Source organism: Eretmochelys imbricata, chromosome 8 (assembly GCF_965152235.1).
Source record: "Eretmochelys imbricata isolate rEreImb1 chromosome 8, rEreImb1.hap1, whole genome shotgun sequence".
NCBI classification, from domain to species: Eukaryota; Metazoa; Chordata; order Testudines; family Cheloniidae; genus Eretmochelys; species Eretmochelys imbricata.
Genome location: NC_135579.1, coordinates 36,498,702 through 36,518,010, shown reverse-complemented (window position 1 = coordinate 36,518,010; position 19,309 = coordinate 36,498,702). Strand labels below are relative to the sequence as shown.

The 19,309-nt window shown below is 47.7% G+C and overlaps 1 protein-coding gene across 1 annotated transcript in view; it reads right to left on the bottom strand.

Moving 5' to 3' along the window:
- Positions 1–6,095: 6,095 nt before the first annotated feature.
- The window catches only part of CYSTM1 (cysteine rich transmembrane module containing 1), a 54,958-nt gene continuing 41,744 nt past the window's right edge, over positions 6,096–19,309 (bottom strand). Inside the window, exon 3 of the mRNA XM_077824082.1 lies at positions 6,096–6,620. Coding sequence (XP_077680208.1) covers positions 6,514–6,620 — 107 coding nt within the window. The 3' untranslated portion in view covers positions 6,096–6,513. The remainder of the gene's footprint in view (positions 6,621–19,309) is intronic.

The window sequence follows — 19,309 nt, the reverse complement described above, 5'->3', positions numbered from 1 at the left end:
TTAAACACTCCCGCCCCAGCAGAGCCAGGATCTGAGCAACTGTTTGGACGAGGCTGTTACAGACTAACACTGCTGCTACTCTGAAACAGGAAAGCATGTGAGCCCTCCACAACAGGGAATGGATACATCGTACCTCCCGCCCAAAAGCAAGTGCCCAGCACCCATACAGCTGCCAGGTGCGGGAAGAGGTCACCTAAATGGGTCTCGAGAGAAAGAAAGGCCCAGCTACTTGGCTAACAGTGTTCACGTGGGGCTAGAACCAGGAGCAGACGTGCAGTGGGTGTGGCTCGTACTCTGATGCCCTGGGGCACCGGAGCGGCAGGGTGGGGCTCAGGCATTTCCAGCAGGGTATGGGGATGGGGATTGCACCTGTTCTACCTTCTCTGACAGTGCTTGTGGCCTATCCCATGGGCCTGATTTCCTTCACAAAGGCTCTCCCTCAGTGTTTCCTTCCTGGCTGTCAGTGCTGTGTGCATGCGCCTAGGTGATTTGTGAGGTGGAAGAACTGATGCGGCAGGAGCCATCCCCTCAGCGGTGCAGCTACAAGGGCAACTCTGGCACCTCCAGCCCTGCCAGCCAGGGCCTGGGCCTCTGCGCGCTTCTGCAGTGCCTGAGAACCCCGCTGGCTGCTGGGCGGTCTTGGCCCTGCTCTTTAGAGCTCTGGGTCGGAGGAAATGGTTAAAAAAACCAACTTCCAAAATATAACACTGACCCTGGAGTCCAATCTCCTGATACTTACAGCCCAATGGCTGCTCACCCACTGCAACACCACAGCCACTAGACTAGGGGAAGTAAGGGTCCCAGGTTCCCTTTCAACTCACCCAGCATAGGGGCACCCCCACAGGCCCCCTCTTCCACCTGCAGCCCCCAGGAGAAAGTGTAGGTATATTGTAATTCTCCCTTTGAAGATGCTCACTTGCTTTGCAGACTGGCTGGGCCCCTCTTCCTCCAGCTGAAGGTTAGGAAGCAGAATCATGGTTGAAGATAAAACAGGCAGAGGGGAAGATACAACTGGGGCAAAAGTTCCTTGAGTCCCTCTTGGCTGGGAAACAGGCTCCACTCCCACCTCCCCAGGCTGCTCCTCCTCCTGGGAGGAGCAGCCAGGTACCAGCCTCCACCCAAATGCCGGAGTGGGTGGATGAGGCTTTTCCCCTTCCCCCTTTGAGGATGACGACTAGTTTTTCTGAGCAGTGTGAGGAAGGCAGGGCAGCCCACTGGGGCACTGCTAGCTGAGAACACTGACTCCAAAATAGAGCTGGGAGAATTTCTTTTTTCAGTGAATGGTAAATTCACTGAAAAAGGCATTTGGGGGCCCCCCAAAACTATCCCTGAATTTAGCTCAGATTCAGCAAATAAGTTCAGCCTGAAAAAGCTGAATTTTTTTTGGAAATGTCAAAATTTTTTCAAAGCTACATGTAAAAATTTTAGTTAGAAAATACCATTTAAAATCAACAGTCAAACTGCACCATTCCACCCAAAGGGCATTTCCTGGAGTTCCTGGGACCTGGAAAAATTCCATGTGGGTTTGAAACAAGCCGTGTTCTTCCCACCAAGTTCAACCACCAAACCAGCTAATTATTTGCTCAGCTGTAATGCAGCAGTTGAGTGAGAGGCCCCAGTGCCTGCACTATTCTCTCCCAGGAAATCCAGCTGGGAGTAAGGGGAGAACCATGGAGGGAAACACAACATCTCATCCAATCTGAAAAAAGCTGTCTGAATGAACTGACTGCCCCAGGATGGGGAGCCCCCAGGACAGAGGGCTCAGCCTTGCAGTGAGGACGTTGTGGGTGCATGGTGAGCCCCTTCAGCCAGAGTCTGGCCCATGGCTCCAGTGACTAATTCTGTGCTGTAGGGTTCCCCCCGGCTGCTCCCATGGCATCGTCCCCTCTCCCCACGGCCCAATCTATGAGCACCCTATACTCCTGGGGGAATTCTGCACCACTGCGCATGCAGAATTTATGCATAAATTAGTCTTTTGTGCAGAATTTCCTTTTCCTCCATGAAAATGGCCTGCAGAGCTGCTGGCCGCTACTAGGGGCCACTGAACCCGGCAGAGCCCAGCTCGCAAGTAGAAGACCGTGCCAAGGGGAGGAGGAGGGAGTGGGGGCTTCCCAGCAGCTGCAGTTCCCAGCATGCCTTGAAGGAAGGGGGTGGCGCAGGCCTGGGACCAGCATCAGGTAGTTTCTTCCTCGGGATCCCTGGGCTCTGAGGTGGGAGGGGTGTGAGTGTCTGGGCAGGGGGGGACCCACAGCTGGGCTCTGGGGGAATGGGGTGTGGGTGTCTGGTCGCCCTACTGGGCTCTGGAGGGAGGGGGCAGAGAAGCAGAAACTGGGTTGTCATAGGGGTTTCCTTAACTCTCTACTCCCGGAGGAATTTTGTGTATGTCTGTATTTACATAGTTGCTGATAGGTATTTTGAAATAAATTACCAAAACAACAGAAACTGCATGATTGTATACTGTTATTTTGAAAAATAAAATCTGCATTTTTCAGACTATTAAAATATTGTACACAGAATTTTTAATTTTTGGGTGAGGAACTCCCCCAGGATTAACCCTAGAATGGAAACCAAACCTGCACCTCTCAAAGAGCAGCTCCATCAGACTGGCCAAAAGGGGCTTCGCTACCTGGGGCTGGGACAACTCCAAGTGCCATCCTTGCTGGGAGTCAACATGCCAAAGCGAACCGCTGCCCACCCGACTTCCTCCCTTATTTCTCATTCAGGCTTGACACCAGGTTGTGGAGAACACAGCGGCACCGACTGCACGCCCAGGGAGGGCAGGCTGCCAAACAGGAAGTCTGTGTGGCCTCCTGGGCGCAGCACTGGACTTTGTGCCATCTGTTTCAGTGGTTAAGGAGAGTTTTAAAAATCCGTCCAATTCCAAGACCCAGCTGTAAGCCCCAGGGCCCAGAAACAGCCCCTCCCCCACTGCATTCTGCTGCAAACCTCACTGGCTGCAGTGCAATTTCTGTGATCCAGACAGCTTGCTGGGGCCTGGCTCACTGCACCCAAGTTGCCCAAATACAGTGAGCACTCAGTATAAATCCAGGGGACTGTGTGCTGGGCTCAAACAAAAATGAAGTTTCAGCACAGCTGTGATCACAGCCTCCCCTCAGCAAGTTCCTGAATCTGCTTTAGCTTTAAAAATGTTGTTCATAGACTTCAAGGCCAGACAGACCATCATGATTAGAGCCCTACCAAATTCACTATTCATTTTGGTCAATTTCACAGCCATAGGATTCAAAAAAATCATAAATTTCATGATTTCAGCTATTTAAATCTGAAATGTCACAGTGGGGTAAGTGTAGGGGTCCTGACCCAAAAAGGAGCTGGGGGGGGAGGGGGATCGCAGGGTGATTGCAGGGGTGGAGGTTTGCAGTACTGCTACCCTTACTGCACAGCTGCTGGTGGTGGTGCTGCCTTCAGAGCTGGGCAGCTGGAGAGCAGCGGCTCCTGGCTGGGAGCCTAACCCTGAAGGCAGACTCGCTGCCAGCAGCAGCGCATGGTATGGCATTGCCACCCTTACTTCTCTTTTGCTGCCTGCAGAGCTGGGCCCTCAGTCAGCAGCCCCCACTCTCTGGCCGGCCAGCTTTGAAGGCAGTGCAAAAGTAAGGGTGGCAATGCTGCAAGCCCCTTGCAACTCCTTTTTGGGTCAGGACCCCCAGTTTGAGAAATGCTGGTCTCCCCACTAAAATCTGTACAGTGTAGGGTAAAAGCATGCAAAAGGCCCGATTTCACAGTCTGTGACACATTTTTCATGGCCATGAATTTGGTAGGTAGGGCCCTAATCATGATCTAGTCTGACCTCCTGCACATCACAGGCCACAGACCCTCACTCCCCACCCCCCCCACCCCGGCAATGAACCCCTGGCTGAGTTACTGAAGTCCTCAAATGAGGATTTAAAGAGAGGCAATGCAGGAGATTGTTCTTGGAGACCCACCTCTGCTCCATTCAGGCCCCAATCGTACTATCAGGCCCACGTAGACCTAACTGCAGGCTTGAAATGGTAACCAAGCCTCTAATACAAAGGAAGACCACAAAAGCCATTTCCTGTGACACAGCAGTCGAAGGAAGCATCACTTTAAAAGTTTTTCATGTGTTAAATGTGGATGACAACAATATAGTGTCTGCAACTTTGCACTCAAACCCTGAACTTGTTAGTTCATTGCAAATTAAGACCATGAAATCTGTACTGGGAAATGTTTTACTTTAATGGTAAACAGAGTCAGGACAGCTTTAAACTGAGGAAGCACAGGCCTTTGAAACCATTTATTTTCCTCGGCATGGCACTGATCCAGGGCTTTGGCGTGTTTGAGTTGATACAGTTTTTGGTTTTTCTGAAAGAAGAGAATTTCACTTGGCCTTCTTGCGAGCAGAACTGAAATTCCAAACACTAAAATCAGGCTTAGGCAATAAACCCTTCTGGGCTATTAAGCCCCAGCCTGGTTCTCTGCCCCAGCCAATGTCGCCCTGAGAAGAGGAAAATTTAAAAATCTTGTCTCCTGAACATTGTCTCAAGGTTTGTGATAAGCTAGGATGCTCACTGGGGCCAAATCCAGGCTCTACACATCTCAAGGGAGTTTACTTGATTTCATTGCTACTGCTGCTAATGAAGGTGATCCAACACACTGGGAAGTATAATAGCAGTGAGTTTGGTTACCATATTCTGAGACGATCTTTAGTCCTTGCATGTGATGGCTTCTTTAAACATTCACTGTGTGTATTATCGGACCATCTTAGAGCCTACTCATGGAGTAAAACTTCATTGCACTAGGCTCCGAGCAAACATGGAACGATGGTCTGTCCACACTGCACTACATCTGCGGGGCTCAAGCTTAGGGACTGTTTAATTGTGGTGTAGATGGTCAGACAGCCTGAGCTCTGGGATCTACCACACCCCAGGGTCCTGGAGCCTGGGCTCCAGTCTGAGGCTCAACAGCTACACTGCAATTAAACAGGTCCAGTCGCAGGCTTTTAATTGCAGCGTAGACATACCCTAAGAGACCGTTCTTGCTGCAAGGAGTTGATATGGCTAGATTGGCAAGAGGCAAGCAGCCGGGGAATCCTGTCCAAGGGGACTGAAGTAGGAAGATTGAAAAATACAGATTTGTCTGCCACTTTGGCCTCATCATTAACTTGCTGATAAGGGGGTTACCACACAATACTCTCAGGAATTTGACTCAGTTCTACTTACGAGGAACGGAGGATATTGGGCAGAGAACCAGCTGTCTGAAAGAGGCTGCAGCATCTTTAGGTTGAGCTTTGTAGTGCTGCTGGATAATGCTCTTTTTGCTGGTAATTTAATACCTAGTGTCTCCCACACTGGAGAAATACAGCAGCAATTTTAACATTCGTTGGATGAATTTAGTGCTGGACAAAAAACACAGCTGGGCACGCCCCAGAGATTGACGGGCTGGTCCCAGGGCAGACCTATCACAAGCTCCCTTCACGCTTACTGCTCACAAGCCTCACCCAGCCTCAGAGTGACACTAGGGCGAGTTCAGCTGCCTTCAGGGCCCATCCAGCCCTCAGCTGCTCTGCTGAGCCTACCAACAGTGGGGCTGAATCGGAGTCAATTGTGGTGGTGGCTGTTGCAATATGGCACCTGAGGAGTGAGATGTCTCCATCCCAACCTACCGCAAAAAGGCCAAATGTCAATGAAATAGTTAAGTTGTCCTGTTAGGCAACCTCCTGTCTGGAGACCACCTCAAAGCATCTCCCAGCTCCCTTTGCAAACCTCCCCTCCACCTTTGCTGGAAACAGTTGGCATGAGTCCTCTAAGTGGTCATTTAAAGACTGATTCCACTGTGCTGTTACTACTTACATAACAGCAGTATTGTTGATGGAAAATGGGCACTGGTGCCACAGTAATTGTCTCTTAGCTCATCACACCCCCCCCCCACCCACCCCCCCCAGGATTTCTGTACTGCAGCAGGGGAGACAATTATTAGTTCCCACAACACAAATTCCCGTGAGGCTCTTGGGGGCCAGTTAAGCAGGGAGCTCCGTCACTGCTATGTTGTATTTTCAGAGTAGGTGCAAGGTGTCCAGGGGAACAAAACTAAAGCAACATACCACATACCTGACACACAACTGATCTGTATCTGACAAATTTATTGAAACAGAAGTGGGAACTAGCAAAGAAAAATCAGTCATTGACTTTAATTATTGCATATTTCTCCATTTCCAAGAAAGGTAAAATTTAAAATGATAAACACACATTGAGTAATAATGAAGCCTTTGGCCGAAAAATAATAATAAAAAAATCATTTAGCACATTCTTTAAAATACAACAAAAATCTTAGACATACATTATGAAGGGATTTCCCTTCACTAAATTAAAGGAGTGCAAACACCATCATGGCGCTAGAGCTACATCAGACATGGACTGTTGGCTGGGCAAAGCGGATCATTGATTACATGGATAGAAAGACATCAGAACAAGAGAGATCACAGAAGAATGCATAGCACTCCGAGTTAGAGGTATTGACTGTGGTGACTTCCTGTGGAACTCAAGTCAGCATGTCCCAGAGGCAGCAGCAGCACAGAGCAGTCCAACACGCTGTCAGGCAGGCACTCTCCCCTGTGTTGTCCCTTCTCTGCTCTTCCACAATGTACACTGTGGGGAAACAGGAGGAGAGTTCAGAAGGGTTGCAGTCAGGTCCGTGCAAATATTGGGCAGCATGAGAATGCATGGCCAATGGCTGAGGTCTCTGCCAGACTTGCCAGTTAGTTTTGGCCTCTGATTTGTGTCACACGGCATTTGCTTTCTGTGCCTGATATACAATTCAGAACACACCATTCTGTGATATCCTCACGTGAAAGGTCCTCTCACTCGTAGCACTCTACAAACCCGAGACCCTCTGCCTCTCAGGTCTCCTCACTGCACAGGGGAAGATGCTGAGACAGACGCCCACATCGGCAAATGAGGGTACTCGATACAGGAGATTGACCTGACGCACCCAGGGTCTCATCTGAGGTACTCAACACCTTCAGTGAGGAAGGGTGGAGACTAAGCATCTTAAAAAACAAAACAGAACACACCAGTATCTCTATTAGGTCCCTAACCAGTGGCCATGTTTGAAAGCATGGGTTTAAATGACTTGCCCTCATTCAGCCAGCTAGTGTACAGCAGCATCCAGACCAGAATCCAGAAGTCCAGCACAGCACCTTCACTCCAAGACCACCCTGCCTCTACACTTCTTACAAAGCCCCCTCAAAATCCATTCCCAGTAGCATCATTCCACTCTGGGCCACACAGATTTACAACGCTTCCTAGACCCTGAATTAAACCCCTCATTTTACAGACTCCTGCCCCAGGTCGATATCACTGCTGAGACACTATCACACTGAAAGGTGCAGTGGGAGCAGACCAGCCAGAACCAGTTTCTTGTTACAATAATTGAGCAAGAAAACCGGTTTAGCTGGAATCCATCTGAACTCTCCTTTGTCCAACCAGTTCCAGAGAGTTTAGTAAATATTACTGCTGTTTATCCAAATACAGGGGATGCTACATCTGCTGGTCTGTGGCAGCAGCTGACAGCGCTGTAACCATCGCCTCAGGGACAGCGAGAAAAGCACTGAGATGAGCCCTCCCATGCTGCACCCAAGGCCAGGGCTTTGACAGGAGCAGTCATTTTCCATGGCACAAGAGAGCAGGGTGATGTACAGGGCACACTTTTCACTAGGTTTCCATGCTGTGGCATCTGAGATCAGTATTTGCTTATACTTAGGCCTGGTCTATATGCAGCTTGTGTCTCGGCTTAACTGTCAGTTGGAAAGATGAGTTTTTACTGATGTTTTTATACTGATACATCCCTAGTGAGGATGCAGTTACACACAGGTGTAAAGATGCCTGACACTGATATATCTTATTTCCCCTCCTGTACAGGAGCAGGCTATACTGGTACAAAGACCTGAATACCAGTCTAACTGCCTCCACAGTAGGGGATTTGCTGCTGGAACTATACTGGTAGAATTACAGAGGTGCTGGGTGTGTAGATGAGCTCTGTGGGATCCAGAGTGGCACTGCTGAGACTGCACAGGAAAGGCCAAGGCATGTTCCAGAATATTCAAGGGGGAGGAAAGTGCCCAAATGCTGCACTTGGTGCTAGGGAGGATTAAAAACACTGGGTCCAATCCTAAAGCATCTGGCTGAGCTGGGGCATGGAAGCAGAAAGAAGCCCCTGTAGAAAGACTACTGGATGTGTGAAAGCAGCAGTGAAGCAGCAGCTCTCTGATGTACTTCAGGCACAGATCATGTGCTGCACCAGGTTTAATGAACCTGATGCAGCAGAGCTGTTTGGGTCAGACACTGAGAACCAGGAAGGCCTTAATTCTAATGCCAGCTCGATACTGACTGCTGTGTGGTCCTAGGCACATCCCCTGTGTAAACTGGGATAGTACCAGCTCCCTCACAGGGGTGGGAGGGAATGGTCAATGTTTGCAAAGCCCTTTGAAGACAAAGGATGATTTAAGTGCCAGGTGTCACTGATGGATCTCAGGCAGGCCACAGACTGAGATGGAGTCTTGGTCCAGAGAGCAGCACTAAGGCAGCTGGCAGCATGGGTTTCCCTGGCTTTTCAAAGCATCGCCCACCATGGTGAGAGACTCATCCAGACAGATTTGGGGAAGCATCCTGCTTTCCAGAGACTTTAACGGTAAAAGTGCTTTGCAGGGTGTACATCACTTAATGAACTGGGAATGAGACTGGGTGGGTGAGATTCTGTGGCCTGCATTGTGCAGGAGGTCAGACTAGATGATCATAATGGTCCCTTCCGACCTTAATATCTATGAATCTATGAAACTGGGCACAGAGACCCATCTCCCCAGTCGAGAATATGAACCAGTGTATTTGGCATCTTCTGTAGTGTATGCTCAAATCAGCACTCTTAGGAGGGACAAGTTCAAAGCTCCCTCAGTCCTCTGTTGTGGGGTAGGGACCATGACTGTGCACAGGACAAGGAATACAGGGTGGGGTTGTTCCTGCTACAGGACATTCCTGGGAGGAAGCAGTATAAGAACTCACCCCCGCTTCCTAAAGGCTTGGCTTAAAGCCTTGCTCCCCGACAAGTAGTCCCCTGCAGGTCACCTCCATCCAGCATGTCCTACTGCCCGCTATTAGAATCTCAGAAGCTCTGCAGCTAACTTCCAAACAAAGCCTATTCTGGGGCAGTGTCCTAAAGGAACAGTGCAGCAGCAATTTGCAAAATGTTCCTGACACCATCCTTCGTATGACTGCTTTAGAAATGACAGGCACCCAAAAGTTCAGAAAATTTCTTACCCTGCTTTATTAATGCTACTTTCACTTGTTGTAAAACTGTCCTCTCACCATGAATGGCGAATGAGTGAAACAGACAGGGCAGTGGCACACTTTTGGGGCAGTGCCTTTTAAGGAAATCCCTCTAGCCTGTTTCCAGAAAGAAAACTAAGTTTCGTGGTATCCATTTCCGCAATTGTCAGCCAATGGGGAAACAGACTAAAAACAGCCACTGGTCTCCACGGAGGAACTCCATCAGGGTCCAGAATCAGAAGCAGTTTGATTTGGAAATACAAATAAATGGAAAGGGAACATTCCCTGCCCAAACACTGTCAGTGGGTCAGACCCATAATCAGAGCATTGTGAAGGGCTTTGCATATGGCATTTTCTAGCAGTGCTGAATGAGGGGCCCAGCTGGTCAGGGCTGCACTCTGTGACAAGCAAGACCAAGAAAAGTGCACATGGGTAAGTTCTCAGGAGACCTCTGCTCATGTCACTGGAGCATTTGTCTCCCTGCCAGCGGTACAAACGTGTTTTATTACAAAATGTAGCGGTTTCCTGGCCTCACTTCAGCCGAACAGTTGAGCAATAGCTGCATCTGCAGAGAGCCTACTGAGCTGATGTCCTGCCCCTCAAGTTTGATCACTGCTACACTTCTAGGCCAGCTGCTGTAGTGGAGCCATCAATGCTGCACCTCTCTGAAGCACTTCACAGCATCATGCACCAAACATCTCAGCAGCTTAGGCAACCTTCCACCAGACACAGGATTGTACACTCAGCACCCCAGCTGCAGCCCCCTCCTCTCACCCGCCACACTGGTACTGAGCTGACCCAGGAGTGACTCAGCTGCATCCCCAGGCTGATGGAGGGGGTGAAGTTGGGAGTGGAGAAGGATGTTAGCACATAACCTCACTCAGTTGAGCAAGGTATTTTAACTCAACGTTGTTAAGATGCAGGCTCAGCCTCTACAGACGAGGTAGACTAGAAAGACCTAGGCAGATGATCACATCAGACAGGGTGATGAACTCAAATGCTTTACTGGAGAGTCAAAAGCATGATGGTAAATTGGAACAACTCAGAATGGCCTGTGTTGTGTGTTTGTACCAGTCCAGCTTCCCAATGATTTTGACCTAACCCAACATATCCTGCCATTTTCGACATTGTTCTGTTTGCCTGAGTGTCCAAAAGATGGGAGCAGACTAATAGCTCCAAGCAGCACAGCACAGCACTCAGCAGCAGATGGCAAGAGAAGTCTGATGGGATGAGCACCATGAACAGACTATGGAGATTTCAGCCTCTGTTGTGGGGACAGCTGCTTTCAACCTGGAACAATTGCACTGGACTGTCATCTGCCTCTGGACTTATCCCGGCTGCACTGGGACAGCACAACAGCAGCAGCACTGTTTGAAGATAGGTGAGGGGAGAACTGGGCGGGTAGGAGAGGATCCTGGAAGTGATTTGGCACATTCAGGGTGTTTGCTACAAGGGGAAGTTTGCAGGGCCTAGGTGGTTGTTTAACCTGCTCTTGTATGAGAGCCTGAGACACAAGCATAGCAACACCAGTGCATGTTCTACACAGGAAGGCAGCAGAATAGCTCAGTGGGCCAGGAGCACCCAAGGTCTTATCTTGGCTCTGCCAGAGACCCACTGTACTGGCCTGGACAAGTCACTTAACTGCACATGGTACGATGGGGATCTGTTCCTGTTTGTAAAGTGCTCTAAGAATGAATTATTAGGATTACCACAGGACTTTGCAGGAAGACACTGGAGTTGACTCAGTATCTCCCCCCAGGAAAAGGCCCACTCTAATTAGCAGAGTCCAATTAACACCTCCGTTTGCTGGGAACGTAATCAAGACAAAAGCCTCTCCTGTTCTGTGTTCCCTGACAGCCTACAGTTACAGGAAGTGAACATGTCTATTTGCCCCCCACAGAGTCAGCTGTAGAAGGGAACAGCTCTTCCAGCTTGTCTGTCTGCCCGGGCGCAGGCTGGGGAAAGCAAGGTTTTCCCTCCCCTCAGCTTGTTCTAGCATCTGATCCCATCTTTCCCTGGCAAGGCAGATGATGCCAGCCACACTATTACACTTCTGGGGTTTCAAAGGCAGTTTGTAGAATCCATTTGCACAGACCCATTTCGTGGAGGCCAGATAAGAACATATCACTATTGTATCTGAGCACCTCACAATCTAATGTATTTATCCTTGCAGGGCTGTCATCCCTATTGCACAGATGGGGGAACTGAGGTCCAGAGAGTAAGTCTGTGGCAGAGCAGGGACTTGCTGCCTCTCCCCCACCCCGTCCCAAGCTAGTGCTCTAGCCACCAGACCATCTTTCCTCAGTTCTAATTCAAGCACAAAGATGTGGCAGCTGGTTGCCAGTGCACAAACACAACCACAGCTAGCAGTAGGGAGGGACAGCTCAGTGGTTTGAGCATTGGCCTGCTAAGCCCAGGGTTGTGAGTTCAATCCTTGAAGGGGCCATTTAGGGATCAGGGCAAAACTTGGGGATTGGTCCTGCTTTGAGCAGGGGGTTGGACTAGATGACCTCCTGAGGTCCCTTCCAACCTTGATATTCTACGATTCTAGCTGACTCCCATGCAGGCAGTCTCAGCAAAGGCAAAAGCAGTGACTGGATCATGAGACAACTCCCCTCCCCTCTTTACTGCAGGGGTGAGACAAATAGACCGAGCTTGTACTGCCAGGGACCACACTGCCTTGTCCTGCGGAAAAGGGGCTTCTGTCCCAGGGCTGTCAGTCCAAGACTTGTCACCAGCACCAACTGCACACTGGAAAGTCATTATGTTGGAGCTGAGGTATTCTGTTTACCTAGGTTTCATGTCTGAAAGCTCAGAATCAAGTGCCGGTAAGCCTCTCTGGAGACAGCCTCTCCCTAAAGCCTCTTGCATGGAGCTGCTTGTGCATTAGTATCCTACCCCATTTCAGAGGTGGGGTAAGGTATTCCCCGTGATCCACTGCCAGCCTCTCAAGGGTGAGAGCCTCAATCAAGGAGTGCAGTGTTCTGAGGTCCCCAGGTGAAAGGTGCCAGCGCAGTGAAAAGGGTTACTACTGAGACCACCTGAGGGGGTGGGAATACAGCTGTAGAGAGGAGTTGACATGTGCCTTGCCCTCCCAGGAATGAAGAGGCCAGCTCAGTCCTGCTGCCTCTCTGAAAAGAAAGGCAGAAACCAGAGGAGTGCAGTCAAAGGAAGCCAGACATCTAGCTATTTGATCCAGCCCAGATTCACTCCCATTAGCCTGCTATACATGAAAATCACCCCCCCTCCTTCCCCCTGGCAGCAGACAATGCTCAGACATTCTCTAGCTATTGCCTTTCTTCTTGGCATTACACACAGAGCTGCAACAAGAAAGGAACCCTGGTGCCACAGAGCACCATTGTCCAGAGCCAGCCAGAGAACACTGAGCTTATTCAGTACGGAGGAGGGACAACAGTGGAGCCAAGTAAGGGAAGAACACAAGCTCTGCTTGTGAATACCAAAAAGGGAGGCAGTGTGCTCTAGTGGTTGGGAGTCAGAACTCCTGAGTTCTCTCCTGGGCTCTCTAACTCAGAGTAACTACTCCTTTTGGTGCCTTAGTTTCCTCTGCATGATACCGTCTTCATAGGGGTGAGAGGAGCATTTGCAAAGTACTCTGAGATCCTTGGATGGTGCCGTATATCTTGCACCTAAGGCAGAGGCTGCCTACCACCTCGGAGGTCTAGCCTAAGTAGCAGAGATGCTTTCTGAATAAGGAGGGGATGATACCTATGGAGGGTGGAGGACATGGACAGGGGAAATCTCTGCAAGAGATGGCAGAGGGGGTTCCTCTCCCTCAGCTGAGAGGAGATGTTCACTTGCCCTTTAATCTGAAGGGATTCTCAGCTGCTCCTGGATTTCCAGGGAGCAACAATAGCTCAGAATGCCTTTTCTATCCCTTCCTGGCAAGGGATTTGCCACTTTACTGTGCAGGGCCTCTTGCTCAGAGCACATCACATCTGAGTTCCAGACATTACACTGACTTTCCAGGTGCAATTCAAGCTATTTGTGTTTCTGAAGCCCTAGAGAGCTGGATCCTGGCTGGCTGAGTCCACTTCTCCTTATGCCCCACCCCAGCTGGTGGGATCAGCTGGAATGCTCCGAGCGCCCAGATCTGAATGCCAGGCAAGGCGCTGAGAGTACATTCTCAGTAGGAGGGAGGGGCTTCCTCCACTGGTCTGACAGAGGAGGTCATGACCTTCAGGGCATATCACAGGGCTTCTCTAGTCATACTAGTGTGTGCCTGAGGAGACTGGAGCCCTTGGTGGCTTCAGGGCTGTTGCTCTAGGCAGACACACTGCCAGTTTAGCTAGGTGATATTCCTAAAGCTGTGATCAGTGCATTTTACAAACAAAGTTCTAAACAATTCAGCAGGAAGGGGTCCCACCAAACTCTCCTGCATCCCCTCTGAACAGAAGCCAGTCAGAAACCCTACACCCTGCCCAGCCCCAGAAATAGAACTGTCACATGCGTGCAGCCCTTCAATTTGCTGGCAAGTATAACATTACCCTGTCTCTGGCCAACCTAACAGACCTGCCAGTCACATGCTCTTAGACCAACCCAGCCAGAGTACCCACGCTGAACCTTTACAAAGAGGTCGCTCCACCTTAGCTGCTCTCACACAGGATTGAAAGCTACTGGGCACCAACAAAAGGTGTCCAAATTTCCCTAAAAACCAACAGACTGGCATTTTCATTTGGGTTAACAGAGCAGGCGAGTTTCTCTCTGCACCAGAAAACACACACCAAACCACTTCACTGCTCCTCTTTCCCCAGACCCCCAGAGAAATCCAATGCAAGACAGGAAGGCTCAATTACTACATAGGGATTTGCAATTTAACTGGACTGTCCTCTCTGTCTTGTGTTGCATGTTCCCATGAACAACCCTCCTGCTGCTTTTTCTTCTTCCCCCTCCATTGTAAGCCACTGGTGCTATCCTCACTTGTGAGCAGCTTCACAAATAGGAGAAAGGATCAACTTGCAATGAAGGCACAGGACTGGGAATCAGAGGACCTTTATTTGATTCCCAGTTCTGCCACAGGCTTTCCTACGAGCCCTGGCCAAATCACAACCTTTGTGCCTCAGTTTCTCCATAGGAGAAATTAAGCTAATAATACTGACCCCTCTCAGGTGGGGAGAGATCATTCAGGAAGAAGCAGTTTCTCTTCTCATAAAGACCTAGAACAATTATCTTTTATTGCAAACGGAAAGTGGCCTATGAAGACTGAAGAATAAGTATTTTGTCTCTGTTGCACTGGTACCAAGCACTCTGTATTGATCATTCCCTGCACTGGGGAGCATATAAAAGGCATGTTGGAACATCATTCCCCAATAATCTACACACAGACACAAAACCCGACACACGATGCAAACTAATAATGAGCAGAATTTTTGTTGACAGCTTGTAAAACAGTCACATTAAGTTTAATTCCAAATTTCACTGGAAAGCAATTAACTTGCTTTAAAATGAATAATAAAGTGAGGAGAATTATGTAAAGAGCAGAATTAAATACAATCCAGAGAAATCTGCATCAGGTATTATTCTAGGACTAGAAGCATAAAATAAAGGGTCTAACTGAAGTATTTATTCATTTTACATTAGATATGAAACACTTGCTGAAATATTAAACATTGAGGTTCTTCTCATGTGAGGGGAGCATATGAACTGTGTAACAGTACCTTAGTGTATGGTATAACTGGCTCCATGCTGCTCATGTGACTTTTCAGTATGGCAGCTCTCAGAACTGTCAATATGAGACTTCATCTTCAAAGCAACTCGGCTGTTGATACAGGGCAAGCCATGCTTCCTCCGTCAGAGGAGCTTTCACACGCCTAAGCCACAGAAGTTACATCTATAATAGCTCATTATGGAATAGACAGCTTTCCACAGAAAGAAACTTTAAGAAAGTCACTTGAAGTCGAAGAGCTCCCATTGTCCCCTCAGAAAAGGGCAGCTGTGCACAGGAAACCCGACCAAACCAAACAGGAAGTTCTTTTCAATGTTACATTATAGGGGACACTGCGGTTAACAGAAGCTGCAAATCCAAATGTAGCATATGTCTATACTGCAATCAGAGGTGTGACTGCAGCACATGTAGACATATCTGAGCTACCTTTGATTTAGCCTACCTCCAATAACAAATAGCTGAGAAGCCATGGCAGCATGGACTAGCCATTCAAGAACATACCTAGGGTCCTGGGCTGGCTTGTACAGCTTGTGCTGCCACGGCTTCCCAGATATTGTTGTTCAAGCTAGCTAGATCAAAGCTAGCACATGTCTACACATGCTGCAGTCACACCTCTCATTACAGCATAGACATACCCTAAGGGCTGGTCTACACTGAAAAGTTATGCTGGCAAACCTATGTCTCAAGGGTGTGAAAAATCCACACCTCTGAGTCACATAGTTAAGCCAACCCAAACCCTGGTGTAGACAGTGCTAGGTGGATGGAAGAATTCTTCCATTGACCTAGCTACCACCTGTCGGGGAGGGGATTACCTATAGCAATGGGAAACCCTGCCCCACCGTTGCAGTAAGCATTTTAAGTGTAGCCATAGCCTTAGTTGTTTTATGCCACTGGCTGGGGAAGGCTGGTAACAAAATTAAGTCCTTTAAAGACTGACATTTTTAAGCTTAACATTTTTGGCTATAAAGAAGGGGATCTTGAAAACCTAACATGCATAGAAACACCTGAGATTTTTTAAATGCCAGATATTCTTTTCCTTTGGACCTTCCTCTGCAGTGCTGGAAACCTCTAGTACAGGAGAACAATGAAGTAAAACTGATTGAAAATAAAGCAGAACTGAACTCTGGAGATGGACTGTGATATAAAAAACAAAGAGCAAATATATTGCAGGGTCATTTTTCAAGAGCACCTTACATTAGTAAAATGGGAAACTTTAGTAAGACAGCTATGGTAAAGGATTCAATACAGTTCTTTAGAAAATGTACCTTTAAAAACCAATCTGCAATGCTCTTAGACAGTACCAGTATCTGTGATCAGTCACAGGGGATCTGTGTAGACTCAAGTATGAATACATTTAAAAATGCACTGTTTGAAAAAGTCAGTCCCTCCTTTGCTTACTTGCAGAGCCCTAGCTCAGGTTCATGGATTTACTCATCAACAGGAGACAATGCCCCTAACACAGTGCAACAGAGATGGCTGTCCTAGGTGGATGCGATGTCAGCAGCTGTGGTGAGGCAAATGTGGAAGGGCTGAATTCAGGATTCAGGATGCAATCCAACTGCCATTGACTTCAAGGGCAGCTGGATTGAGTCCATGGTAGATAAATGGTAAAAGAAGGACTGATTTTCAAATATTGGGTTTTAAAGAGTCTCAGTGTGAAGACAAACCACTTTTAAGAAGGTAAATTTAGCTCTACAATTGGCACCTGACATGCTGCCAATTTGAGCTTTTACAGTCGTGCTGTATTATTAATCTTTAGAATGCCCCTCTTCCCCTTGTCGGGGGGGAAGGCCCACACATGCAACACGGGAAACTGACTCTATAAGGTGGAAAGGTGAGTGACTATTTAACAGGGCTATCACAGTGCACAAAGTAAACGGATTCAGAAGACAAAAATATTTTTCTCTATTTTCTTCCCAGTGCTAGTAACTTAAGTCTTACTTGTAAGAATAGTAGGCAAAATATTACAGCAAAATGTGATCTCAAGTTGAAGGCATTCTTAAAAAGTATTTATTCATGAAATCTACACAGATCTTCTGCTACTGATTTGAGATCTTGACCAACTTTCCTAATTTAAAGCTTTGTAATTGATGGCCAGCAAAGGAAAACTACAGGGAAACTAAATATCTTAAGTGTTATTAGCAGTGATGACTGTCCATTACTTTCCTAAAACAGGGCATCAGTATTTTCCCTAAAAAAATAGAACAAAAAACCCTCAAAGGAACCCACTAAAATTTAGTGGGCAGAAATGCACATCCAATTCAATTTTTCTTGCAAATGACTGGTTGGGTGAAAACAGCTTGGTTAAGTACAAGTAAAACCCAAGAGTCTGAAATTTTATATTAGTGAAGAGCCTTGGCTAGCAGTACTAAAATGTAACTACTGTAAATCTGCCAAATCATTCATTTTTTGGAATCTCACTAACCAAATTTGTTTTATCCCAAATCTGCACAATAGTGGAAGAATTGTTAATAGACCCAGTAGGGCTGGTAAAAAAATTTCTGTTGAAACTTTTTTGGCATTTTTTTTTACTTCATTTTTTGCAAAATAATTTGTTCTGTTTTCTGCAGAAAATTTACTTTTGTCAAAAAGTCCAGACACCCTAAAAAACAAAATATTTTTATTTGGATATGCTTTCAGTGCCTCATGGGAGTTGTAGTTTGGTTGCTCCTTATCCCAATTCTCCTCTTTGGGCCAGACTCTCTGGTCATACTACATCTCCCATGATGTACCATGGCCAAGGACAAAACAACTCCCATCACCACAAAGGGACACCATAATTAAGGCCGCAATTTAGTCACAGAGGTCATGGAATCTGTGACTTCCAAAGACCTCCGTGACTTCAGCCAGCACTGGCTGGGAGCTGCAGGGTCCCCTGCCACCTATGGAGGCAGGGAGCTGTGGGGTACTGCCGCTGCCCCAGGCAGGAGGGGGACCCCCCGCTGCTCCCAGCTGCCGCTCCAGGTGGCAAGGGGGACCCCCCGCCGCTCCCAGCCAGCAGGGGGGAATCCCAGAGCTCCTGGTGGCTGCTGGTGCTGGGGGAACCCCTGCAGCTCCCAGCCCCCACAGGTGGTGGGCGCTCTGGGAGCTCCAAGCCTCCTCCTTTTGTCATGGATATATTTAGTAGAATTCAGGGACAGGTTACGGGCTTCTGTAAATTTTTCATTATTGCCTGTAACCTGTCCATGACTTTTATTAAAAATATTGGTGACAAAATCTTAGCCTTAGCCATAATTCACCATGATAGATGTAGTCCAACTGGAGAGCCTGGCCCATGGAGCATAATGGGAACATGAGCCACCTCAGCTACAAATCCCATAAAGCACCATGGCAACATTTCTGAGTCAAAATTTCAGTTTTTCGCTGAACTTCAGTACAATAGTTTTTGCTAGGAAAAAAAATAATCCAAGTTTTCCACAAAAAAGACCCCTCATTTTCTGATCAGCTCTAAGATCTAGTTTGTTCTCCAATTACTCAGCAGTAGATCAAAGTGGATCATGATTTTATATTATCGGGGTGTTCCTCTTAATCACATGGAGTACTAGTCAGTACAATCCAACGCAAATAATAGTCAATATTGTATTGTTCTAAAAGCAAATACTACATCACCTTTTCATTTAAAACAGACTGCTTTATCTTAAGCACACATTCAGTTTCTGGCTGTACCCGATTCATATGTTACTGATTAACTCCATGGAGAAATGGTTTTATGCGAAGTATTCAGAACCTTTCCCCTGTTTCAACACTAGAACTGGTGTTATGACGCTAATATTAAAAACTGGGATGGTCCTATCTTTGTACCCAAATCTACACAGATTACAGTCCAATAACACACACAAGCTTTTGACAAGCTGTACCTACCAAATGTCTCGGAACTAACAGCACATAGCATCAGAGCATAGGTACTTATCTGTCCTCTGAAGGTAACCTCCAGAGACTAATCAAATCCCCATGGAGCTCCCACAGGTCAGTTCTAAGCCATGAGGTCAGGCCCTTGCTCAGATACCCTAAACTGCCTCAGCCAAAGTAAGTGATAAAGCAAGATATAAAATTTCACCCCAGCTTATTAAATCTATCATATTTTGATTAAGAGAAGTCCCAATTCTTTGGGGAGGAGCACTGGACTCATTAGGCTGTGTATCTGCACAGAACAGTTACAGGTAAGCGGTTATCTCTCTACAAATATGCAATCCCAAAGGGATTCCCACCCGTTGGCACTAAATTGGTTCATGGATATCTGAAAAGAAAATATCTGAGACAACAGGCAGTGCAAGGATCTTGAGAAGGTTATAGACAAGAGCTGAGAGGCCTCAAACTTCTGGAGGTGGGCTCA